Here is a 27,896-nt window from a genome sequence, read left to right as displayed (position 1 = left end):
TTCACAAAACAACAAAGACATAGGACTCTGCAGATGCTGGAATCTTCAGCAAAACACAAAGTGCTGGTGGAACTCAGTGGGTCAGGCAACATCTGGTAATGAAATGGACAGACAAAGTTTCGGTTCAGGACTTTTCTTCAGATCCATAAAGCACGTGACTGCTGGGCAGCCAAATGCTGTATCCCGGGTGGCAGGTCTGGTCACCTGCACAAAATCTGCCCAAAATGAAAATGCAGCAATGCCCAGGCACTGAGAAGAGGCAACTCAGGAGTGAAGTACAGCAGTCACACCTGCTTCCAAAGAAACAATATTACTACATCAACATGCAGCATAGAGGAGGCATAGTACAAACTTTCAACAATCTCATCTTATGCCAGTTCAGCAAATGCAGAACAGATCGAATGCAGTCCGGAAACTGGAGTGGCTAGTTTATCCAAGGGAGGAAAGGAAAAGACTCTAAAACTGAGGGCGGGAGGAGGGGAGGGGAGGGGAGAGGGACGGACGTTGGTTCACGGGCCGAGCCAGGCGAGGGTGATGGAGGAGGGCCTGCAGCAGCCTGGGGCTTACGTGGATCGGGAGCCACTCCAGTATATTGAGCGCCTGGACCGGACTTTGGAAAAAAGGATTTCACTGTGTAGTGCAATAAAGCACCATTGAACCATTGGGTGGGAGAGGGGGGCGGGGGGCCTCGGCGAACTGATGTCCCACTCCTCGCCCGACCGCCTTTGTGTCCAGGAGTGCCTCGTGCAGGAAACACTGCTATGGAGAGACATCTCTGCCATCAATTAAATCAGAGAAATATGGTGAGGGCGGGAGTGCTTATCACACAAAGATGCCCCACTCATGGTCATCGATGTGTAGACTACAGCTCCAAGGAACAAAATTCAGCCTGTTTTCCCGAATCTCCCACCACCTCTTGCAATGCTTCAATCAGTCATTCTGGGCAGTGATCTCAACCTGAAGGATAATCCAGCAGACATATCAATAAACTTGATTCCATGTCCAATGTCCAGATTGGAATGGCACAAGGTGCAAAGTTGTGTCATGTCTTCAACCACCCTGCAGATGGAGCACCAAGACAATGCACTGGGCCTAAACCAGATAGGTTAGTCCAATCCAGAGTAGATGTCCTTTTTGTATGCACCATATCTACCAAAGCCAGGCCTGTGCCCGTCCCTGACCACTGTGGCTGTCTGTCATCAAAAGAATAACAAGAACGTTGGCAGAGGGATATAGAAGCCGTATATCACAAACTGCTGACTCCAGAAAGCATCAAGGAATGCAAGAGGGTCTATGCGGGTTGGTGAACCGTGAAGTCATCCTTTGCTTCCCCAATGCGCTGGCGAGAAACAACATATTCCAAACATCAAGTGGTTTTTCCACCCTCAAAGATGCTCAGAAGGCAAGAAGAGCCCAAAGGGAACATGACCACAACAGGAAGGAATGCAGAATTACTCCTCCTGCGGTCAATAATGGTGAATGTTGAGGAGGAGCTTCAAGATTCATGGTCATCGAGCATGAAAATAGGCCCTTTGGCTCAACGTCCATTCCAATCAAGATTCCCATCGACGCTAGTCTCACCTGCCTACGTTTGGCCCGTATCCCTCCAAACCTTCCCCATCCATGTACCAGTCCATATGTCTTTTACATGTTTTCATAGTACTTGTCTCAGCTACCTCATCTGATAGCTCGTTCCATATACTCACCACCCTCCGTGTAAAGAACCAACAAACCAATAAATCAGTTCTACTCCATAGCCCCCCTGCGCTGTGAAGCAGAAAGAGATGCACTCAACCTTTTCCTTGCAGTGGATGCTCATGGGGAACCCCGTGATCAGCAGGCTCACGGAAGAGGAGTAACCTCCTCACAGCCTAACATATTGCAGCCTCCCGAAATGTCCTTTAGATAACAGCAAGCTGGAAAGTCTTAACTAATCATTGACGCTGGACAAGCTGACAAAGCGGCTCACTCCTTTGAGACAAGTAAAACTCCTGAAAGTGACAGCCTGTCAGTTGAATTGTATTTGACTCTAAGAGACTGGATGGACTGGACTTGCTGTACTTACTCTAACAATGCTTTATTTCTCGCTGGCAACTTGTCAGAAATCATGAAGAGGGGCATCAACTCCAAACAAAAGTGGAGGGGGAGGAAATCAGAAATTGGCAACCCACCCGAGTGTTAAATGCGCGTTACAAGATTCTGCTCAAGGTTATCGCCGATCAAATCAAGTCTGCCTGGGCCTGAAGATTTTCATTCTCAATTGTGGTTGTCCACGACAAGGTCAAGGGATCAAGGGAAGTACAAACATGTTTGCTTATACTAAAAAACATAGGAGGCAATGCGGTTTCAAAGGGATCACAGTGAATCTTTAGGGAATATAGCTAGGTCAATTGAAAGGGCAAGAATGTGGCTATAATGTGAAAGAATGTGAAGCTATCCACTTTGGTAGAAAATCAGAATACGTTTTAAAGTTTGAGAGATTGAAGAATGTTGGAATTCAGATGTCTTTGTACATGAATCTAAAAGATAAAGCAAGTCATGGGGAAACAAATGGTACGTTGGCTTTCATTGTGCTCCGTCCGCTCTCTGGAACAGAGATAAATATCAAATGCTGCAGGAAAATGGATGATAGACACTTTGATCTATCTCTCAATGCAGAGGGCTGTGAACAACCAACAACCAAATGCTGCACTCTAGCACAAGCTGAGGTTCATAATATGTGCTCGTGTTTGAGTCAGACACCACAAAGCCTCTGTAGGGAAAGGACACGTCCCACCACTGCACTCCTAGCACCCAGAACCTTTATAAAAAGACCGTTTGCTCACACAAAACATGTAAAAACGACATAGATTAATGAACTGACATAAATTCAATGGTTTGTTCTGCCTTTCCAATGATACATATTTGCGAATTTTATAAATGGTGTGAACATTTTTGCCTTAAAAATGTTGATATAATTCTGAGATTCTCTGAAGTTAAACATATTTCTTTTTACAATAGCCATAAACATATTCTCTACGAGCTGTGAAAACTGATGGCTGCCCTTCAAACTGTGTGCCTCTTGACCATTTAATTGTTTCATGGGGATTTACATATACAGATTTTTTTAAATAGACGCATGATGGGGGCAGGGGAGAGGGGGATTACTGTGTAACTTTCAATATGATTAAATAATTCTAAAGTAAATTTTGAATTCAAAGATTAAAAATGATGGGTGGGAAAGAACTGCAGATTCTGGTTTAAATCAAAGATAGACACAAAATGTTGGAGTAACTCAGCGGGACAGACAGCACCTCTGGAGAGAAGGAATGGGTGATGTTTCGGGTTGAGACCCAAGGGATGCTGCCTGTCCCACTGAGTTACTCCAGCATTTTGTGTCTACCTTCGATTAAAAATGAAGTAACATTTTTAAAGATCCAGCAAGTCAACTAACAGTTAATAGAAACATAGAAAATGGGTGCAGGAGGCCATTTTTCCCTTCGAGCCAGCACCGCCATTCATTGTGATCATGGCTGATCATCCACAATCAGTAACCTGTGTCTGCCTTCTCCCCATATCCCTTGATTCCACTAGCCCCTGGAGCTCTATCTAACTCTAATTTAAATTCATCCAGTGAATTGGCCTCCACTGCCTTCTGTGGCAGAGAATTCCACAAATTCACAACTCTCTGGGTGAAAAAGTTTTTTCTCACCTCAGTTTTAAATGGCCTCCTCTTTATTCTTAGACTGTGGCCCCTGGTTCTCGACTCCTCCAACATTGGGAACATTTCTCCTGCACCTAACTTGTCGAGTCCTTTTATAATTTTATACGTCTCTATAAGATCCCCTCTCATCCTTCTAAACTCCAGTGAATACAAGTCTTTCCAAACGTTCCTCATATGACAGTCCCGCCATCCCGGGGATCAACCTCGTTAACCTACGCTGCACTGCCTCAATAGCAAGGATGTCCTTCCTCAAATTAGGAGACCAAAACTGCACACAAGTCTGGGCGGCACGGTAGCGCAGCGGTAGAGATGCTGCTTTACAGCGAATGCAGCGCCGGAGACTCAGGTTCGATCCTGACTACGGGTGCTGTACTGTAAGGAGTTTGTACGTTCTCCCCGTGACCTGCGTGGGTTTTCTCCGAGATCTTCGGTTTCCTCCCACACTCCAAAGACGTACAGGTATGTAGGTTAATTGACTGGGTAAATGTAAAAATTGTCCCTAATGTGTGTAGGATAGTGTTAGTGTGCGGGGATCGCTGGGCGGCGCGGACTTGGTGGGCCGAAAGGGCCTGTTTCCGCGCTGTATCTGAAATATGAAATAATAATATGAAAAAAAATACTCCAGATGTGGGCTAACCAGGGCCCTATACAACTGCAGAAGGACCTCTTTACCCCTACACTCAAATCCTATCGTTATGAAGGCCAACATGCCATTAGCTTTCTTCACTGCCTGCTGTACCTGCAAGAATTGCTTAGTTTCAGTAATATAATAAAAAATAATGCCTCAAAAATGAGAATTAAATCCCATTACTCATATTGTGTGCTTTTTAAATTTTAAGTCAAAATATAACTTTTGCAATAACTGAACACTTTTTTCTTTCAGTTACATAAACGTTAAGGAAAAAGCAAACATACCTCCAACTCCTGTTCTCTCTGTAGTGCGAACTGCTTAAACGACTTCACTATGATCCCAGCATTTGAGCAGTCATACACAAATATAGAGGGACTGCCCATCCAAGTTTGAAGGTCGTAGATGGAGAGGGGAATATATTGCGTATAGTTCTGTTACAAAAGGAAAATAAAGTTAGTTGTTGTCTGGAAACTTGTCCTTATCTATTAAAGCTTTATAGAAAATGTTTCAGTTAATTGAAAGTTCCACAAAACCACATTTACTTTGCAACTACACTAACACTTATCAAAAGACCTGTTCAATGTGCAAAACTCCCCACATAGTTCTTTGATGAAGAAAAAGGAACATATAAAAATATCTTTATTATACAATTCAGATTGGAACTTTTAATACTAAATGGATAAAGTATATTTAAAGCCTAAAATGAAAATAAATAATTTTATTAATTAAGTTGTAGATGGAAATCATAATACGACATGGTTTCAAAAATGTTTCACCGTTTCATTCTCAATTGTGGTTGTCCAGGACAAGATCAAGGGCAATACAAACATGTTTGTTAATACTACAAGCCTAGGAGGGAGGCAATGCAGTTTCAAAGGGATCAAAGTGAGTCTTTAGGGGATACAGCTAGGTCAATTGAAAGGGCAAGAATTGGGCGATGGACAATAATGTGAAAGAATGTGAAGTTATCCACTTTGGTAGAAAATCTGAATACCTTTTAAAATTTGAGAGATTGAAGAATGTTGGAATTCAGATGTCTTTGTACATGAATATAAAAGATAAAGCAAGTCATGGGGAAACAAATGGTACGTTGGCTTTGACTGCAAAAAAGACTTGAGTACACGATTCTTGCACCAATTAAATAGGTCCCCAGGTGAGAGCACATCCGAAAAATTGTGGACAAATATTGTTTATCTGTCTAAGATATACCTGCAAAACAGAGAATGCAGCAAAGGTTTACCTGATTGATTCCTGCGATGGCAAATGTGTTACATGAGGCCCACCTTTACATGAGGAGGCATTAAGGCTGAACAGGAATCTCATTGAACCACATAGTTCTTGAGAAGCTTAACAGGTTACGCAGAGTTGATATTTCCCCTGTGAAGGAAGGAACTGCAGATGCTGGTTTACACCGAAAATAAACACAAAATGCTGGAGGAACTCAGTGTGTCAGGCAGCATCTCTGGAGAAAAAGAATAGGTGACATTTTGGGTCAGAACCCTTCAGACCTCTTTGTTCCAACCCAAAAAGTCACCTATTATTTTTCTCCGGAGATGAGGTCTGACCCGCTTACTCCAGTCTATTTTTGATATTTCCCCTGGTCGCTGTGATTTAAACCAGAACGTAGCCGTTCAGGAGAGAAATAAGAGGACATTTCTTCACCAAAAGATAGGTAAATCTTTGAAATTGTTCACCCAAATGGTCCATAGAACCTGAATCACTGAGCATACTCATCAACAGTGGATTTCAGCTTCACAGAAGGGCAACGGCCGGTTGTCTGTATCTGGCCTCATTTTTCATTTTCTGATTTTCAGTTAACATTTTGTAGGCACTTGAAAATTATTTGCATTTCTCTTTTTTTCCCCTGGATTATTCTGCTTTATACTTCAACATTCTACCTTTCACATTTCACCAGTGTGCAAAAATAGTTCCCTCCATCAAGCATCCCTAGTCACTTAAAAACTCAAATGCAAACGGCCTCTCTTTTAATTGCCTTATCTTACTCTAAGACCAAAGCAACTTTGTCAGTCATCCTTCACCAGATAAGCTTTTTGTTTAAAGCTTTCACCAAATGTCAGCCAATTATTTTGATTGAAATTGCTGTCTTAAAGGTTTCTTAATGGGATTAACAATTTACTGACTGATTGTGTTACTTGGCGTATCCAAGGTCAAATAGATCAAAGACAATCTGCTGGAGGGACCTCGCAGGTTAAGCAGCATCTATGGAGCAAAAGATATGGTCAGTGTTTTGGGTAGAGATCCTGCACCAGTCCTGACACAGAACTTCGGCCCAAAACACAGACCATCTCTTTGCCTCCTCAGATCTTCCTTGATCTGCTGAGTTCTTCCAGCAGCATGTCTTGTGGTCCAGGTTCCAGTATTTGCAGTCTCTCATGTCTCGTCAAACAGGTCAATTTTGGTTGACTAAACATCTCCCCTGGTCTTTCATATCTGCAGAAATTAGTTATAATCTATTATCCTATTTTGTAACATGCACTACAAAATATATATCAAATCTGGAACCTAGTTTATCTTTGCATTATATTCATTCCAAATACAAACCATACAGATGGCTACATTTTTAAAATCGCTGCCATCATCCCTCTTTATAAGCAGCACAGCTTTTACATTTCATAAACATACTTCAATCACTTCACAATTTATCCATTAAGCTTCTCTTATATCATCTGAATAGATTGAACACAAGAGAGGGAGTCTAATGGGATGATTTGGGGATAAATACCGTGTCCAAAAATACAACGGCTAAAGAGAGCGCAGAAAATCAATAAATACAGTTATATTTTAAGCTAGAAGCCAAAAGCTGTATAATCAGGTTATTTAACTTAATTCTTATTTTGGAGCAAGTGCAGTTAAAAATGGATGTGATCATTTAAAACTGAACTTCGTACATATTAGGTTCAACATAACCATAGCAGTTGTGCTGTTTGAAAATGAATGAAAGTGGATTGAAATTGAATACAGGCTACCCCAACATTACAGAGTTCGATTAACAGAAATTTGACTGCAGAGAAGTCACAAATCACTATTAGAAAATTTGAGATTCAGAATAAAAATTCACTCTCATGGAATGTGTGTGCCAATTTTTATTTTATTTTCTGCTCGCATTTGTTGATGCAAATGCAAAGGGTCATAATGTCATGTGATAGGAGCAGAATTAGGCTATTCGACCCATTGTGTCTACTCTGCCATTTAATGAAGGCTGATCTATCTCTCCCTCCTAACCCCATTCTCCTGCCTTCTCCCCATAACCCCTGTCACCTGTACTAATCAAGAATCTATTTATCTTTGCCTTAAAAATATCAATTGACTTGGCCTTCACAGCCTTCTGTGGCAAAGAATTCCACAGATTCACCACCCTCTGACTCTGTGTTTGGTCCCATCCTGACTTGTGAAAAAGTAATCCTATAAGAAACCTTATTCCAAAGTTAGAAAAGGCTTGTGGACCAATGCACCATACATACATAATTCCAAATTACATGGTAAGTTTAAATTGGTTAGGTAGATAAATTATTTCCTAAAATGTGTACACAAGACATAGTTTACATCGTAGTCACTCAAACTGTCCTTCCACAAAATAATATGCCAAATACCGTCCTGGCCAGATCTAATTTATATTTTTCAACTGTAATGTTTTATGCAACATGCCCATTTTACGCAAGCATACACACTTTAACAGTTTACTCCATATATTTGATAGACACAAAAAGCTGCAGTGACTCATGGGTCAGACAGCATCTCTGGAGTAAATAGGTGACGTTTCGGGTCACCTATTCCTTTTCTCCAGAGATGTTGTCTGACCCGCTGTGTTACTCCAGCTTTTTGTGTCTATCTTCGGTTTAAACCAGCATCTGCAGTTCCTGCCTACTCATTATCCATACAGTCTTGTATCTCTCAAGACTGATCTAAAAAATATCTTTAAACCTGTTTCATTCCACATCAGAATTACATAGGACTTAACATGAGATTAACTAAGTGAACCTGTAAATTCCATGCTTTATCACGCTACACTAATTACTTAGTGTAAAATTATGTAGAATAATTTAAACTTGAACACAATCAATTTTAATATTTACAAAAGTTGAAGGATGAAAAATAAATGAAAATAACTATATTGCCATAACATGCTTAACGTCAAAACTGTTTTTTAAAATTTCATAACATTGATAAGTTAAATGATTAGCTTACGTGTCAAATACATCCTTAATAGTTTAGGATATTAGGACTTTAGTATTACGAATAGCGGCTTTCAAAATAGGTATGAAGAACACAGACATTGATTACCTTATTGAATACCCAGATTTCACCATTTACAGTCGGTCTTGGCACGCCGTGTCCGTTATAATGGAAGAGCACTCTTTCTTCCTTTGCATTACGTCTGAGGGAGGTGCAGAGCTTTTTAACTTCATCCACCGTTGGATCCAAGCTCTGTTTATATCTGGCCTGATGAAAGGAAAAGAATATTTATTACTAAGCAATGCAAACCTTAGCATGTGAAAATGAGGGATGCCTACAACCCATTTCTCGCTAACCTCAGATGGACACAAAATGTTGGAGTAACTCAGCAGAACAGGCAACATCTCTGGAGAGAAGGAATGGGCGATGTTTCGGGTCAAGCCCCTTCTTCTGAGTAGTCAGGGGAAAGGGAAACAAGAGATATAGACAGTGACATAGTGAGATACAGAACAAATGAATGAAAGATATGCAAAAAAGTGACGATGATAAAGGAGACAGGCCATTGTTAGCCGTTTGCTAAATGAGAATGAGAACCAGGTACGACTTGGGTGGGGGAGAGATGGAGAAAGAGGGAATGCAGGGGTTACTTGAAGTTAGAGAAATCAAAATTATACCACTGGGTTGTAAGCTGCCCAAGCGAAATATGAGACGCTGATACTCCAACTTGCATTTAGCCTCACTCCGACAATGGAGGAGAATTCGGACAGAAATGTCAGCGCGGGAATGGGAAGGGGAATTAACGCTAACCTTATTCTGTTTGTGGAGAATAGAAGGTGATGGAGTATAGAGCTGAAATAACTATTTTATTATAAGAGGACACAATCATGAACTAAAACTTTATAAATTCCAACTGATTTACCGGCATTAAGATCTGAATGCTTAAGTTATGCATTTTACTACATTGACAAGCTGAGCTTTGGTAATAGAGACGAGCAACTGCATGAATCAAAGCACACCGTGACAAGACCCTAGATTGGAATGAAATAAAATGGCAAACATTCACACCACTAATTAGTGGGAAAGGGAGAGGACATCCAGCAGGGAGGGAAAGCATATTCAGTGGCAATTAAAGGGGAAGGAATGCTGAGAAGGAAGCGGGTCAACATTTCTGACTTGCATCAGCATTGCCACTTCAAGAAAGAGAGTCAAGAGTGTTTTGTTGTCATATGTATTGACAACGGAACAATGAAATTCTTACTTGCAGCAGCATAAGAGGATAATATATTTTGTTCTAAATATTGATTGCAAGAATGTTTACATGGAACTTCACATTTTCTATTTCCCTCCAGTCTATTTTCCACAGATCGATCCAAGTGCTGAACAGTTATGGCTGCTGTTTGCATAACTGCTATGTCACATAGCGCTCTGTGTAATCACTTTTGATAGCAATTTCTTGCAGAAAGGATACATTGGTGAAAAGGCAGCAAATATTTTTAGCAGTGCCCGACAACTTTTCAAGGAGGTCGTCATCAATCCAGTCCTTCAGCATCAAAGTGCTCTCATATTTCTAATGTCTTTAGGGACCTCAGTCATGCAATCATGCTGCTAACATTATTAGAACATTAATGGGCTTCTTCCATTGCAAAGCTTTTGAAAGTAGTAGGATGCAAGTGGCATTTGGTCATAAATGATCCAGTTATATTTTGGAGTTATATTTTCTCATTAATTTTAGATTGTAGGCATCATTAAAGATCCATCTTGAGCAGCCCTGGCTCGCCAACATCAAATTAGATAGGCGAGCATCGGCAGGAAAGCGTTCAATTTTATTTTGCATATTTATTTGTTCATGGTAGCTGGACACCAATGTTGCAAGAAAGGCAAGCAATTAACATCCAGTTCCAATTGTTCTCTGATCTAAGACGTTCGCGGGTCATTTCAGATGAAAATGGGAGTCAAATTTACTAAAGGAATCCCCTATTAGGGTTTGGTGTGATTGCCTGGATAAGTAAACGACCGTAGCAATTTGTGTAGCATTTAACACAACAACATGATATTGCGAAGTGCGCTTTTAGGGTAAATGGCAGATAATGAGGTTTACGAATCCATTTGCTCCAATGTTTATTTTACTGAATTTATATATGATATTTGTGTAGCACTTAACACAACATATTGTGTTGCTGGAGGATTTAAAGCCAATGACGAACATACTGAAGCACTTTTTAGTTCAAGTTATTCACAATTTCAGTTTCCAAGTTCAGGTTAAAGTATCATCATTATTATTAGCCCATTAAAGTTGTTTTAAAATTTAAATTCAGGCGTTCCAACTAGCAAGGGTGGCTCAATGGCTCAGCTGGTAGAACTGCTGCCTCCCAGCACCAGAGACCAGAGGGTGCAGTCCATGTGGAATTTGCATGTTCTCTCTGTGACAGTGTGCGTTTTCTGCAGGTGCTCTGGTTTCCTCCCACATCCCAAAGACTTGCGGGTTTGTGGGTGATTTGGCTGCAGAAAACAGCCAAGGAGTGGATACGAAAGTGGGATAACATCGAACTTATGTGAACGGGTTATCGATGGTCGGGGTGGACTCGGGGAGCCAAAGGGTCTAATTCCATGCTGGATCTTTCGATCAATGAATTACAAAAATATTTTAGCACTTGTCAAACTCTCATACACATCGACCTACATTGCATTACAGATAACGGTTGTCAAAACCATTGAAGCAGCTGGTAGCCCAAAATGCTGTCAGCATAATGGCCATACCATGGCATGTAAGAATGAACAGTCATTAACATTTTTGTATCAAGTACTTTAGGTACATGTGGTATACCTCAGTGCAAAGTAACAGGATGCCCCAGAAAGAAGTGGACATGATCGTGGGCAGATTGGGCCGAAGGGCCCGTTTCCGCGCTGTATGATTCTATGACTCCAAGTCTAAGTGTCAACGATACACAGTTAATGTGCTTTCTATAAAGTATAAACAAAATCTTCAAACTGTTGTAATTGTTCACCACTCGCTACTACAGTATCTGAATATTATTTCTGTACTTTGCTGCTGTTCCTCCTTTCACTGCCGTCCATCTCCTTTTCAGCTGCATTTATTGTCTACTTTCCCTTTTCATTCGCTTTTCAATCACATGCGCTGAACCGTAGATTCTTAAATTGCCGTCTGCTGTGTTCTCCCCTTCTCTGCATTACCACTCACTTTTCTCTTTGATGGATAAATTGTTGTTTAAAAGCAATTGAATAAGTAGGGAAAAAAACTGCAGACGCTGGTTTAAATCGAAGGTAGGCACAAAATGCTGGAGTAACTCAGCAGGTCAGGCAGCATCTCGGGAGAGAACGAATGGGTGGCGTTTCGGGTCGAGACTGGTTCGGGTCTGAAGAAGGGTCTCGACCCGAAATGTCACCCATTCCTGCTCTCCCGAGATGCTGCCTGACCCTCTGAGTTACTCCAGCATTTTGTGTCTATCTTCAATTGAATAGGTATTTGTATTAACAAGGTTACATATTTGTTCTTCCAAAACATTTTCTTTTCATAACAACAGTCTCAACTAAACATTAACATCTCACATTGCATTAGATTTCTTTCCAAACGAGAAACAAAACTCACTTAAGTCAATGATGCAAAAATACAGGGAGTTGAACACATAACGCCACAGAGGAGGAGTTGGTAGAATAATAACTTAAAAATGAACTGAAAGTCAAGATAGTATCAAAGATGAAAAACCAACATCCGATCTTCCCTACAAATAAGGTGTTCAAAACTGTACGAAGAGGTAAAAAGACTGTAAAGGCTGGAAATCTGCAATCAACTAGACAAATTAAAGTTTCTGAAATAAAGTCAATAGAAAGCTTGATTCATTTCTTTTCCATTCTCCAGATTCTGCCGTCCCCTATACCTGGCGCCATCTTGTCCATCGCCCCGATTTCACCAACTAAACTATTTTCTATCCTCCAGCACATAACACCAAGAAGTCTCAGCTTTAATTAAACATTTTCTCCTGCAATTCAGTCTATCTTACAACCATAAATAATCCGGCATCCGTTGACCATGCATAACATTCACCACCATTGCAATCTACCTTGTTTCTTTAAGCCATTACAACCCATCATTCTGACACACATTCACACATTAAGCATCTTGGGCCATACTCCAAAATTCCTTTCTGTAAATACAGTATCTACTTATCTTTGTTGCATTACCATAAATGTTTTTCTCATGTGTCTGGGGTTTTGGGGAGAAGGCAGGAGAATGGGGTTGAGGGGGAAAGATAGATCAGCCCTGATTGAATGGCAGAGTAGACTTGATGGGCCGAATGGCCTAATTCCGCTCCGATAACTTATGAACTTATGTGGAATGCTTGGAGACGCTTCCTATTTCAAAATAAACTATAATAAATCTGAAGGGTCCCAACCTGAAGAGTCACCTATCCATGATCTCCAGAGACGCTGCCTGACTCGCTGAGTTACTCCTGCACCCTGTGTCCTTTTGTATCCTTGTTTCTGTACTATGACAGGTGCTAGTTGGCAAGGTGAGAGAAAAAATACATTTTGAAATATGATCGGCCAAGATGAACATATAGTGTATGTAATTTAGGTATTATTACCAATGACAAGTGTGCAAATGTTGATGTTCCCATGTGCTCAATGCCCTTGTCCTTCTTGAGGGCAGAGGTTTACAGGATTGTGAAGTGTTATAAGATTAGAATCAGCAAGGAACTGCAGTGTCCTGGTAATGTATTTCATGGCTCAGTAAACACATGGGGCTGATGGGCTGCCTGTTGCTTCTGTTCTTATGCTTGAGATAGTCACTGCCTGACACTTTTGTGGCACTAATGTTGCTCACCACTTATCAGCCCAGGCCTGAATGGTGTCTCCGCTGTTTAGCATGGACTGCTTCATTCGCTGAAGATTTAAGATTAGTACATGCCTAGTGTCATAGATAAACTGAAGTGATGGCAATTTCTGCCTCATGTATTTTATGAACTGCTCCTTTTGTGCTCCACTATTTACTTCAAAGCAGTTACGCTGACACATTGTTTGCACTAAAATAGTGTAATCGCTCTATGAACTCAACTAAATGACAAATGAAAATAAACAAATATCACCAGCACGTTTTCCATTCAAATAATTCTCCAAAACCTATCGCAGGAGATGACGACAATAAAAAATAATCTCTTCATTTAACTTTAGAGTTTACAAAGCAATTTTGTTTTAATGGGAGGATTACACCAATATTATTCAAGCTTCAGCCACATCAAGCTTCCCTGAAAACATGAGACGTAGAACAAAAGGGATTAAGCTAGTTTCGGGATGATTGCATGTTTCTTTTTTCACAGAATTCACTGTGCAGGCTCGCTGCTGACTGATACTGCTACACGGAGGAGCGCCCGAGAGTTCACTAACAATCATAATTTGAACACCATGGCTTTCTTTTATGGGGATGGTGCAGGGAATGCTTAATGTGTCATTATAATATTCATCCAAATATGAAAATGACATGGCACATTTTAAAAACACGTTGAGAATCAGCTTTATTTTAAATTACAGCAGTGCATTGACCATAAAGCTGAAACCAATTTGCACCATTCTCAAAACAGCAACATACTAATGCAAATTTCAAGTTGCAAGATGGCACCGGATGGAGTGTGGCGACTCTTTGCGTGCTGGTCCCAGAGGAGGATCAACTGTCATCTGATACAATCGTTCTACTCTTTTACATCTCATTTCTACCCATCAATCTCAACCTAAACCTAATTTCTGGTCTTTCTAAATAACATCTAAAAAAATTTTTTTTAATTTGACTTGGTGCCAAGAAGGCCAAATACTTAAAGCCCTTGTAATATCTGGTTATACTGTTTGGAATTGATCATAACCAGTGCATTTTTTGTAGACAATAATGTGCCGATATGCTTATCGCTCTTTGTGTTGGTGCCTATGGCGGATCGACGTCCTATTAGCTGCTTGAGCTGTCTAAGGGCCTGACCGCCTAATTTACTTAATAAATCTTAATTAAAACATTTTTGTGACCTTTTTGTAAATGTTAAAAATTCTAAAAATGTGAATATCTATTTTTAATATCATAAAAATGTGAATACCATCACAAAATAGAACCACTGGTCTGAACTAGATTGGTTATAACTTCCCCCTTCCTTTTTGTTTCTTGGTCCCTTCATTCTTTCCTCCAAGTTCACGTTTGAAAATGTCTGTCTGCCGTTCTTAGAGGGTTCAATGGCCATTCCACAACCAACGGTATTGCACAAGCTGCACGACTTCTTTCGTCCCTTCAAAGGCCGCCTTTCCAATATCAACCTAATCCCAATGCTGTACATGTTGTACGCAATCATAATCTCACAACCTCCTACAAAATATGTAATATCCGCCCAAGCTCTGCAAAAAAGGTTCAATCCCTTTCCAAAGAAGTGTGGCGTAAGGTGCCATTGAGAAACAACGCTAAGAGCAGGGACAAGAAAACAGCAGGGCAACTTTAAAAAAAAATGTATATCTGGACCATGTTTTCAAATTTTATTGAAAAGATTGGTTTGATTCTCCTGACCAACAAATTAACTTATAAATGTAGAAGCAAGGAACTGCAGATGCTGGTTTACACAAAAGGACACAAACTGCTGGAGCAACACAGCGGGTCCAGGCAGCATCTGGAGGACACTGATAGGAGCCATTTTGGGTTGATTCCCTCCTCAAGACCAACTTGGATAGGTGACGTTTCGGGTTGGGATTCTTCTTCGGACTGGAAGTTATTTCCTAACCCTGCTATGAGGCAGGACAAATATTTTCCATTTATCTGTTGAAAGGGAGACTGCAGGAAGGGAGGTACAGGAAGAATGCATCGCAATTGGTTATGCAGTTACTCTGATGTGTCAATGAATACATTTTGACAAATGCCTTATTTTACTCTCCTATTCAAAAAACATCCAGAGTAGCTGGCTTGAAGGAAAAATAATTACAACTTTAACATGCTAAGCTTGTTCTGAAGCTCTCTTTGGTAATTTTTAAATGATGTCTTTCGCTGTGTGGCCCGGAATAAATTTTATCGCCTAAAGCAGGATTTATTCATCTTAAGCAGCCTCCCATAGATTGAAATACAGCAGTGAAATTGGTCTTCTTCTTAACGAGTCAACGTCACAAGATTAGAAATTGTTCAGCCAGAGCTGAACACTTCTCAAACGATGGCGTCTTGCGCTTCTTGTGCTTCTTGTGCGTAGTGGTGGTAAGATTGGTGGAAACAGGGCCGCGACGTGAACGCTCTTTCCTTAACCCCAGTGAAATTGGTGATGACTGCTGCTCATGTGCATTCATGTCTTAGATTTCGCTTGCTGCACAATTAATTTTGATAGTTTACCTTACTGAATAATATTTGAAAGCAGAGAAGCATGTTTATTTTGACGAGTGATAGACAATAGACAATAGGTGCAGGAGGAGGCCATTCGGCCCTTCGAGCCAGCACCGCCATTCAATGTGATCATGGCTGATCATTCTCAATCAGTACCCCGTTCCTGCTTTCTCCCCATACCCCCTGACTCCGCTATCCTTAAGAGCTCTATCTAGCTCTCTCTTGAATGTACTCAGAGAATTGGCCTCCACTGCCCACTGAGGCAGAGAATTCCACAGGTTCACAACTCTCTGACTAAAAAAGTTTTTCCTCATCTCTGTTCTAAATGGCCTACCCCTTATTCTTAAACTGTGGCCCCTGGTTCTGGACTCCCCCAACATTGGGAACATGTTTCCTGCCTCTAACATGTCCAACCCCTTAATAATCTTATACGTTTCGATAAGATCCCCTCTCATCCTTCTAAATTCCAGTGTATACAAACCTAGTCGCTCCAGTCTTTCAACATATAACAGTCCCGACATTCCGGGAATTAACCTAGTAAACCTACGCTGCACGCCCTCAATAGCAAGAATATCCTTCCTCAAATTTGGAGACCAAAACTGCACACAGTACTCCAGGTGCGGTCTCACTAGGGCCCTGTACAACTGCAGAAGGACCTCTTTGCTCCTATACTCAACTCCTCTTGTTATGAAGGCCAACATTCCATTGGCTTTCTTCACTGCCTGCTGTACCTGCATGCTTCCTTTCAGTGACTGATGCACTAAGACACCCAGATCACGTTGTACGTCCCCTTTTCCTAACTTGACACCATTCAAATAATAATCTGCCTTCCTATTCTTACCACCAAAGTGGATAACCTCACACTTATCTACATTAAACTGCATCTGCCTTGCATCCGCCCACTCACACAACCTGTCCAAGTCACCCTGCAACCTCATAGCATCTTCCTCACAGTTCACACTGCCACCTAGCTTTGTATCATCGGCAAATTTGCTAATGGTACTTTTAACCCCTTCATCCAAGTCATTGGTGTATATTGTAAATAGCTGCGGTCCCAACAATGGACCATGAATTACATCCAAGTTATTCCCATTCGATAAATAAGATTCCACGTTTGAGAAGAAAGCTCGTATAGTCATAGTCATACGGCGTTAAAAAAAGGCCCTTCAGCCCAACTTTCCCACATCAACTAACATGTTCCATCTACACTAGTCTCATCTGCCTGCGTTTGGCCCATATCTCTCTAAACCTATTCTATCCATGTATGTACCTGTCTAAATGTTTCTTAAACATTGCGATAGTACCCACACATTGCGACAATACTTAAAGAAAAATGTAGCACCTTTTAGCACCATTTAATCCAAATCTGGAGTTTGGGCCAAAGAGAGATATGTTCAGGTTAAGCTGACACCAAAATGTGAACAATTAATGTCATGGTGGCAGAATATATGAAAGAGGAAGTTTTAAGACAGTTTATGTACAGCAGAGACTGTGAGGCAGAGACCTGTTTCATTCAAAGGCTGCTCGCTGAAATGGTTCAAGCATCTATCCAACAAGATGGCATTTAAAGCACAATATCTCTCAACAAGGAACCCATAACTCTGCCTTACAGCGCCAGAGATCCTGGTTCGATCCTGACTTTGGGTGCTGTCTGTAGGGAGTTTGTACGTTCTCCTCGTGACCGTGTGGGTTTGCTTCGGGTTCTCCGGTTTCCTCCCACACTCGAAATATGTACAAGTTTGTAGGTTAATTGGCTTTGGTAAAAATTGTAAATTGTCCTGGGTGTATGTAGAATATTGGTAGTGTACGGGGATCGCTGGTCGGCAAGGACTTGGTGGGCCGAAGGGTCTGTTTCTACGCTGTATCTGTAAACTAAACTAAACAATAGGAACTCAAGAGTTGAGGAATCATTCAAAAGATCTAATGCATACGTGGCAGTAGTGAAAATGCAAAAGAACCGATCGCTGATTTAAAACATGTCATATCATTCAGTTGTTGGCAGCCGCAGCTGTGCAAGCCGAAGCGCATTTTGTGATTTAGAATTCACAATTCATGACAGAACACATACAGTGTGCAAGCTAGTTGTAGGTATTAGTACATTTTATTTTTAAAATGTGATCACCGTGTTTGATTGAAAATCTACTTCAAAAGGACTCGGGTGGATAAAAGGATCTGCCACTCTTCTGGAAGTACTTGTCCTCACAAACCTTTGAGTTACAGAAGCACTCCATGTCATCATGTATAGATGGAGCAGGGGAAACAGACTGTACCAGTAGCAATGTTTTGAGAACTTTGTTTGACACAAAATTTTCACTTTCAGGTAAAGCCTTTGAATAAGGTAAGGATACATACATAAAAGTTACTCAAAAACAAAATATGACATCATTCCAATGAAAGATCTTTGACCAGGAGTGTTAATTGCATTTTTCCCCCTTCATTAATAATACAAGTTTAAAAATTTTTTTTTAGTTCGCCATAATTACATTTTAGTTTAGTTTAGAGATAATAGACAATAGACAATAGGTGCAGGAGGAGGCCATTCGGCCCTTCGAACCAGCAGATGTAGCAACGTAAGAAGCCCTTCGGCCCACCAAGTCCATGCTGACCATCAATCCCTGTTCACACTATTTTGACGTTTATCTCATTTTTTTCATCCAGTCCCTACGCACTAGGAGCAATTTACAGAGGGCCAATTGACCTACAAATCCACACATCTTTGGTATACGGGAAGAAACCGGAGCACAGGCAGAACATGCAAACTCTACACAGACAGTACCCAAGATCAGGTTCGAACCTGGCTCTCTGGAGCTGTGAGGCAACGGCTCTGATAGTTGCGCCACTGTGCGGAATCAATACCTCAACACCTGTTTAGCCAGGCTTTCACATGAATATGGAATATACACGTCAGTTTGGAGCACTGGAATGTCAGGATTTGCACTTGATGGCACATTACCTACCACGTATAGATAAACACCAGCCAGACTGTTGGTGTTCGTACAAGTGTGGTGGGTAACACACACTTGGCATTATATTATAAAACTATTTCCATGGTTCTCTGAATTTAACTAGTCTTAAGTTGGCAGCTGCTCATGTATTTTTCCTCAAATTACTCATGCTTAATCAGATATTTAGTGGACTAGTACAATATGCTCCATTTGCAAATAAGCAAGTACACTTCAATAGTATTTCACCCGTGGCAATATATTTTCTGACATATCGAAGCCATGAAAAAACAACACAAATACAGGTCTGTGTGGGAAGAAACTGCAGATGCAGGTTTACACTGAAGATAGACACAAAATGGTGGAGTAACTTAGCGGATAAGCTGCATCTCTGGAGAAAAGGAATAGGTGACGATTCAGGTCAAGACCCTTCTTCAGACTGGCGACTGACAAATACTGGTCTACTTGTTCTTGAGCAGATTAGAGATCTTAAGCACTTTAGAGATAAATCTTAATCCAATCATGAGATAAATCCCTCTTTGAACAGCGATCCCCGCACATTAACACAACCCTTCACACGAGGGACAATTTTACATTTACACCAAGCCAATGAACCTACAAACCTGTATGTCTTTGGAGTGTGGGAGGAAACCGAAGATGTCAGCGAAGAATGTACAAACCCCGTACAGACAAGCACCTGTAATCAGGGTCTCTGGCGCTGTAAGGCAGCAGCTCTACCGCTGTGCCACCGTGCCATCCTTAGGGAACTACACCATGACGTTTCAATTTTATCTTGGCTGAAGGTAGCAGCAAAATCTGTCCCAATAACGTCCCCTGTACTTCATTCTGACATTATCATGTTTTATATATTGGCCAATATAAATTAACCAAAGGATCTGCTTTAGCTTCAATGAAAGTAGGTTGTCCCTCACAGGACGAGCAGCTTATTACATTTGCAACTGACCAGCACTTTAGTTTATTCACAAAATGCTGGAGTAACTCAGCAGCATCTCAGGAGAGAAGGAATGGGTGACGTTTCAGGTCGACCCGAAATGTCACCCATTCCTTCTCTCCTGAGATGCTGCCTGACCTGCAGAGTTACTCCAGCATTGTGTGAATAAATACCTTTGTACCAGCATCTGCAGCTATTTTCTAGCACTTTAGTTTAGCTTAGTTTAATTTAGTTTAGTTACACCGCTGAAACTGACCCTTCAGCCCACTGAGTATGCACCGACCAACGATCCCCGCACATTAACACAATCCTACACACACTAGGGACAATTTTACATTTACACCAAGCCAATTAATCTGCAAACCTGAACGTCTTTGGAGTGTGGGAGGAAACCGAAGATGTCAGAGAAGACCCCTGCAGGTCATGGGAAGAATGTACAAACCCCGTACAGACAAGCAGCCGTAGTCAGGGTCTCTGGCGCTGTAAGGCAGCAACTCTACCGCTGTGCCACCCTGCCGCCCTTCGGGAACTACACCACGACGTTTCAATTTTATTTTGGCTGAAAGTAGCAGCAAAATCTCGGCCGAAAACACTCTTTAAGCTCGAAATGCAGATCTAGGCACGTAGAGAGAAAAGCAAAATTACCCAAGCAGTGTGAGACTTTACAATGCAACTACTAATGTACACTAATGAAGTAATCATGCAGTTTGTGTGCCATTATCCTCCTGATCACCACTTTTGTGCAGCTGACTCAGAGCAATAATTATAAATCTTGTTTAAGATACATTAACCACACTCATGCCCAAGGAGTCTCTGTACTGTCACAGTCAAATTTATGTGAACCATCAAGTGTTGTTATGTGAGCTGTACTTTGATCAGTGTTGCCACAGTTACACTCTAATACACCATTTGAAAATCAAGTGTTTCCAGTGGCCATGCCCTATTTGAGTTACAAAGACGTCAAATCAGAGAGTTATACAGCACAGACAGGCCCATTGGCCCAACGCAGCCCTGCCGACCAAGATGCTTTCTTGAACTAGTCCCGTTTGTCTGTGTTTCACCCATATCCCCTGAAACTTTTATCCATGGACTTGTCCAAATATCTTTTAAATCTTTTAATTATACCCGTTTCTACTACATTTTCTGGCAGCTCATTAAATATAACCACCGTGCTTTTGTGTAAAATAGTTGCCTTTAAATCTTTCCTCTCTCACTTTAAATATATACCCTCGAGTTTTCAACTCCTGGGGGGGGGGGAGAGAGAGACTGTGACCATCCATCTTATCTATGCTCCTCATGACTTTATAAACTTTGATCTGTTCATCCCTCGGCCTCCTTCACTCCAGAAAAAATGAGTCCCAACCTCATTAACTCTCTCCTTCCAACTCTAGCCTTCCAGTCCCAGCAACATTCTTGCAAATGTTCTGTGCCCTCTCTACAGTTATCCCATCCTTCCTCTGGTATGGTGACCGGAACAGCACACAATATTCCAGGTGCAGTCGCACCAATGTCTTGAACAGCCATAACATGACGTCCGAACTCTTGTACTCAATGCGGTTGGATTTGGAGCCACCCATACTTTGCACGGGAGCATAAAATCAACAGGCTCCACTATCATGTTGAGGAATTAGGATATTTATTCCAGACTATAGTTTTGTTTCGTTCCAAATTGCTACATTGGATCCAACCTACAGAGATTGTCTCAAGTGAAAGTCCAAAATAGACCCAAGCACTTTATCAGTGACCATATAAAATAGGAAGTGCACTTCAGAGATAAATCTCAATCCAATCATGAGATAAATCCCTCTTTGACCTACAATGTATATAATTCTTTGGCAATTTGATTGCTGACCTAATTCCATGGGCTAATTACAGCTGTGGAATATATCTGGTCTTAAAGAATCACTTTCTGCCATTTTAACGATTTTGAACAAGCCCATTGCTGTCTGCTTGTTGGCTCACATTTGCTGAGGTTTGGAAGACAAATAGGACAGCAGTTGGAACACCCAGTTCAGGCGTTGAGCAGAGCATCTCAATGCATACACAATGGAGCAATTATAAAATCACAAGACACTTTTGCACTCATCTGATGCTGAAATTTTAAATGAAAAATGATAATAATTTCAAAACAGGAGATACTAAAATACAATGGCAGGAAATAGGGAAGAGAACATATAGACTAGTCTTGTGTGCAGTGCATCAGTAAAATAAGTGTCTGGCTCTTGTAGCATTATAGTTGATTAAACTGAAAAAATTGTGTTGTCGTATGAGTGAAAAGGGCTTGCTCCAGTCACCTGCCTCATTTGCTGCATCATTTTCATTTGGTAGATGATAAAGATGCATCTCTCTCCGCCCCCATACCTCAATGACCCCTTTCCCCACTATCATTTAGGTCAGACAGGCATGGACACCCTCCTTTGTCCTTTCATTAAAGACCCCAGACACCACTACTTCACAACCTCTGACTGCAGACAATATTATTCTTCACTGAATGCCTCGTGGCCAAGCAATACAATTTGTTTTAGTATGACTTGCAATGGAAGATTGGGGAAAGCACGCCCGGTCAAAGTTGCTTCAGCATTAACTTCAGCTCTGCATTTCTACCATACCTAGAATGGTAGAAAACAATTAAACAGTGAAGAGGACGAGCAGGTTGCACGATTATTCCCATCTTCATTGATGGTGGAGCCCAGCATGTGAATGCTGGACACAAAGCAGCAACATTCACAACTGTGTGCAGCCAGAAGTGCCAAATAGATGACCAACCTACCAAATAGCGAATAGCCTGAAGGGACTCGACCCGAAAAGTCACCCATTCCTTCTCTCCAGAGATGCTGCCTGTCCCACTGAGTTACTCCAGCATTTTGCGTCTGTCTTCAGTTTAAACTAGCATCTGCAGTTCCTTCCTACACGGTGCCAAATAGATGAAGCATCTTGGCTTCCTTCCAAGATTCCCATCATCACAGAAACCAAAACCAATGGAATACTCTTCACTTTGCTGGATGAATGCAGGTCCAACAGCTATTAAGAATTCTGTCTGACACTATCCAGGAGAAAGTGGACGGTTTGATTGAGTTTGAGTTTAGTTTATTGTACGTTTACCAAGGTACAGTGAAAAGCTTTTGGTGCGTGCGAAACAGTCAGCGGAAAGACAATACATGATTATAATCGGGCCATCCACATAGTACAGATACAGGATGAAGGGAATAACGTGAATAACGTTCAGTGCAAAATAAAGCCAGTAAAGTCCGATCAGAAATAGTCCAAGGGTCTCCAATGAGGTAGCTAGTAGTTCTGGACTGCCATTAGTTGTTCGTAGGATGGTTCAGTTGTCTAATAACCCTATCCATCACCAGTCCACATTCAATGCAGGGTATACCATCTGCACAATTTACTGCGGTTACCTGCTTAGGGTATTCTTCCAACCCAGTCTCCAGCACCAGGAAAGGAGGGCGGCAGCAGAAACACAGTAAGGCCACCACATTTATAGGTTGCCCTTCAAATTACACGCCGTCCTGTCTTGGAATGATATCCTTTATCATTGCTGGATCTATATTTTGCAAGTCTCAGCTACGTTTTGGTGCAGGATTAGATTTACTATTGCCACATGTTATTTATTATTGTCACATGTTTTGCATGTCACATAATTCTAGACATAAATACAATCAAGCCAAACTCAAGTACAATGGGTAGAACAAAGGGGAAGATACAGATTGCAGAATATATTTCTCAGCATTGTAGCGCATCAGTTCCACAGACAAAGTCCAATGCCCACAATGGGGCAGAGGTGAATCGGACAGTAGTCTAGCTTATGGTCGGACCGTTCAGAAGCCTAAGAACAGTGCAGAAGAAGTTGTTCCTTGGGCTGGTGGTGCATGCTTTCAAACTTCTGTAGCTTCTGCCCAACGGCAGCAGGGATAAAAAGGGATGGGTGGGACAAGTTTTTGACCGGAGTGGGTCAAGATAACAGCACCGTGGAAGTCATTTTATCAGAATGAATGCTGTAGTTCAAGAAGGCAGTTCATCTTATGGAGAATTAGGGATAGACAATAAATGCTGGTCTTGCCAAATCCCAGAAAATGAATTTAAAATTCTTACACCAATCTTACCGCCACCAGAGGGACTATTTTTCAGAATCCCATTTCATTTCCCGATAGAGGGATAGTTACCCAAAAGTACAATCATGAAGATTAAAGTTTGTAATATCCAAAGACTAACCTATTGGTTACTTGAGCTTTGCATAATTATTTGAAATTAATTTAATGCAGACTCCCTTGCACCAGAGATATCGTTCCCTCCCTGCATTATGAGCTGATCCTACTGCTCCAAATGGTAACAGAGTTTAAATGAGTTCTCTGCATGAGGCCTCAATACTAAAATAATAATGTTTGACGAGTATATTGTCAGAAAACAGAGTTGCAATTGTTTACCAACATGGGAGGGTTATTTTGGCAACTTCCCAAAGAGTTATTGTTACGAACCAGGACTATTCAATATACATTTTCTATCCTACTAGACCAAGTGGACCCGTTGGGCCCAAACCTCTCCTGCATTGGTGCAGCACCCTCTCCTCCCCTCCTCCCCCCCTCCCCCTCCTCCCCCCACTCCATCCCCATCAACCCCCCTTATCCTCCCTCCCCCCTCCCTCTCCCCTCCCCCCTCCCTCCCTAGGAGAGAGATTTAAACTTTGAAATGTGAATAACGTTAAAAATATAACACCGATTTCAATGAAACTTCTTCCATCAGCACCAAAGGAACGACGGTGAGTAAGGTGGGCCTAAAATTGTCGCGCTATCGTGTACCGTTTTGGCTGGAGGTCAGGAACAAACAAACAAACAAACAAACAAGAGTTTTAGTACATAAGTGGCAAAGCTCAAATTTACAGCCACTTACTTCATTGGACTGGTAAACTAGGAAATCAAACACATTTTGATTTAAGCTTCAACTGTGACCCTAATACTTCAAAATAATATCTGTATGAAAGGTTTGTAAACGGAACAGCGTTATTGATGAACGCTAGCTACATGTTCCAGAAAAGCAATTGCTAACATTGAAACAAATACCATTATACTCCGATGGTCTGACAAGTATTCGTGTTGTGCTGCAAAGATAATATCAGATAATATTATCTCATCAGTCTGAAGAAGGGTCTCGACCCGAAACGTCACCCATTCCTTCTCTCCAGAGATGCTGCCTGACCCGCTGAGTTACTCCAGCATTTTGTAATATCTTCGATTTGTACCAGCATCTGCAGTTATTTTCCCACATATCAGATAATATAGTCATTCTCAAAAGCTAAAGAGAAATTTTAAGGTTCTTAACTTAGATTTAGAAGGATGAGAGGGGATCTTATCGAAACGTACAAGATTATTAAGGGGTTGGACACGTTAGAGGCAGGAAACATGTTCCCAATGTTGGGGGAGTCCAGAACAAGGGGCCACAGTTTAAGAATAAGGGGTAGGCCATTTAGAACTGAGATGAGGAAAAACTTTTTCAGTCAGAGAGTTGTGAATCTGTGGAATTCTCTGCCTCAGAAGGCAGTGGAGGCCAATTCTCTGAATGCGTTCAAGAGAGAGCTAGATAGAGCTCTTAAGGATAGCGGAGTCAGGGGGTATGGGGAGAAGGCAGGAACGGGGTACTGATTGAGAATGATCAGCCATGATCACATTGAATGGCGGTGCTGGCTCGAAGGGCCGAATGGCCTCTTCCTGCACCTATTGTCTATTGTCTATTAACATTACTTTTGCAAAACTGCTAGTATAGATAAAGTTCCTTATTTTATTGACGTATACATTCTATTATCTATAGTACTTGGGACTAAGACACATCACAAACACCAGTCTCATTCCTGCTACTTAAACATCACATTAAATAACATCAATAAGAAACACGGGGTTAAGGAAAGAGCGTTCACGTCGCGGCCCTGTTTCCACCAATGTTTCCACCACCACGTACAAGAAACAGAAGAAGTGCAGGACGCCATTGCATGCAGATGGCGAGAAGTGTGTTCAGCTCTGGCTGAGCAATTTCATCTTGTGATTAGACTCGATAAGAAGAAGAATAAGAAACAATAGCATTGAGTGGTCACAAGTGAGATGTCAGCAAGGAAACTGCAACGCCGCTCTGAAACCAGAGACACTTGCATGTGCCCTTTGGGGATAACATTTCTGTCATTAGACTTAAAGATGCATAATCCATCTAGTATCTGCAACAAGTTCGGATCATCATTGTAATTCATTCTACTTCTTCAGGAAAAACGTAATCGTTCATTCACACCAGTCACTGCACACCAGACTCCAAAAAGGTAGGAACAACAAAAATGGTTATAGTTCAGCAGAAAAGAAACAAAGTTTAAATCAAATTTTCAGTCGAAAATGTGACAAAAGATTTCAGTGTTACAGCACCTAAATAGGGTGGCGCAGTGGATGAGTTGCTGCCTTACAGCTAATGCAGCGCCGGAGACCCAGTTTCGATCCCGACTACGGGCGCTGTCTGTACCGAGTTTGTGCGTTCTCCCCGTCACCTGCGTGGGTTTTCTCCAAGATCTTCGGTTTCCTCCCACACTTCAAAGATGTACAGGTATGTAGGTTAATTGGCTTGGTAAATGTAAAAATTGCCCTTTGTGGGCATAGGATAGTGTTAATATGCGGGGATCGCTGGTTGGCGCGGACCCGGTGAGCTGAACGGCCTGTTTCAGCGCTGTATCCCTAAACTAAACTAAACAAGGATTATTTGTTCTGGAAAAATACTAAATTATTTCCATTTGTTTAATTTAGGGAGCATTCTAATAACAAAGACACAAGGAACTGCAGATGGAGGAATCTCCATAGAGCTCAGAGGACCATCGGAACACAGCTACCAGCCTTGGAGGGCATCTACAACACACGATGCCTCAGAAAAGCCACCAGCATCCACAAAGACTCTTCACACCCCTGCAACAGTTTGTTCGAACTTTTACCATCGGGCAGACGCTACAAGGCTTTCTACGCCCGCACCTCCAGACTCAGGAACAGCTTCATCCCCAGGGCCATAGCTGCTATGAACCGGTCCTGCTGAGCCGGATGGTCACATCGCACAGTGAACCGGCACAGATCTACTTGCACTTTATTCTGTTTTAAAACTGTTACAATTTGTTTCATTGGGTTGTTTAAATTAATACTGACTAGCTAATTAAATTATTGCATCGTATGGGAGGCGCATTCCCAATCTCGTTGTACCCCTGTACAATGACAATAAAGATATATTGTATTGGATTGGATTGTATTGTATCTGGAATAAAACACAAATTGTGGAGTAACTCAGCGGGTCAGGCATCACCTGTATAGGACATGGACAGTTGCCCAGTCTGAAGTCTTAAGAAGGGTCCTAACCCGAAAAGTCAAATCTGAGGAAGCATCCCGACCTAAAACGTCGCCTATCCATGTCCTCCAGAGATGCTGCCCGAGCTGCTGAGTTACTCCAGTACTTTGTGTTTTATTCTAATAACAGTATCAGCATACATACATTTACTCAGCCACATAATCTACGAATCATTTGTCACTTTGCAATGAAAACACTTGAACTCAAAATGGTTTCACCAAATGAGACGATTCTGGCAAGCACACATTAGAGCTGATCCAAACATGCTGCTCAGCATGACATTACATCGAGTTCCACCGTTCTGGCTCTGTTGCAATGTGGTTCATTTGTATTGGATTCCAGTAAATTAGTCCCTGCCTGACATCCTCTGCTCCCCAGTTAACACTATGTATCCCGACGGCTGGATCATAGACCACAGAGTCAGAAGAGAAATTAGAAGTGTTCTTCTTCATTTTAATTTATCCTACATAACCAGCGTAATTGTGACCTCTGAGATTGCAGACAGAGTCTGGTATTTTGATTGGATTGGGAAACCAAAAGACCTGTTTATATTTCAGATTTTTATACTGGGAAAGAACAGGAGGACGGAAACCTTCTCAATATGAGAGATTAGAGGTAGTGATCAAGCCCTTCAAAGGAAAAGAAAATAGGCTAAGATACTCCATATAAAAGCATTCATTAACTGTTGAATATTTACAGACCCATTGCATCCTTTTGTTCTTTTCTTCCCAAAAAATTATTTCCTAAAGCAATATTCAGTGCTAGAA

General features: G+C 41.4%; 1 protein-coding gene across 3 annotated transcripts in view; it reads right to left on the bottom strand.

Annotated features, from left to right (window-relative positions):
• rptor (regulatory associated protein of MTOR, complex 1) overlaps positions 1–27,896 on the bottom strand; it is a 328,096-nt gene that overhangs the window by 235,287 nt on the left and 64,913 nt on the right. For all 3 annotated transcript variants that reach the window (XM_078401378.1, XM_078401376.1, XM_078401377.1), the window contains exons 4-5: positions 8,637–8,795; positions 4,619–4,765 (exon numbers count right to left, since the gene is read on the bottom strand). In XM_078401378.1, coding sequence (XP_078257504.1) covers positions 4,619–4,765; positions 8,637–8,795 — 306 coding nt within the window. The remainder of the gene's footprint in view (positions 1–4,618; positions 4,766–8,636; positions 8,796–27,896) is intronic.

The sequence above is a fragment of the Rhinoraja longicauda genome, chromosome 6 (assembly GCF_053455715.1).
Source record: "Rhinoraja longicauda isolate Sanriku21f chromosome 6, sRhiLon1.1, whole genome shotgun sequence".
NCBI classification, from domain to species: Eukaryota; Metazoa; Chordata; class Chondrichthyes; order Rajiformes; family Arhynchobatidae; genus Rhinoraja; species Rhinoraja longicauda.
This window is presented reverse-complemented; position numbering and strand designations above follow the sequence as displayed.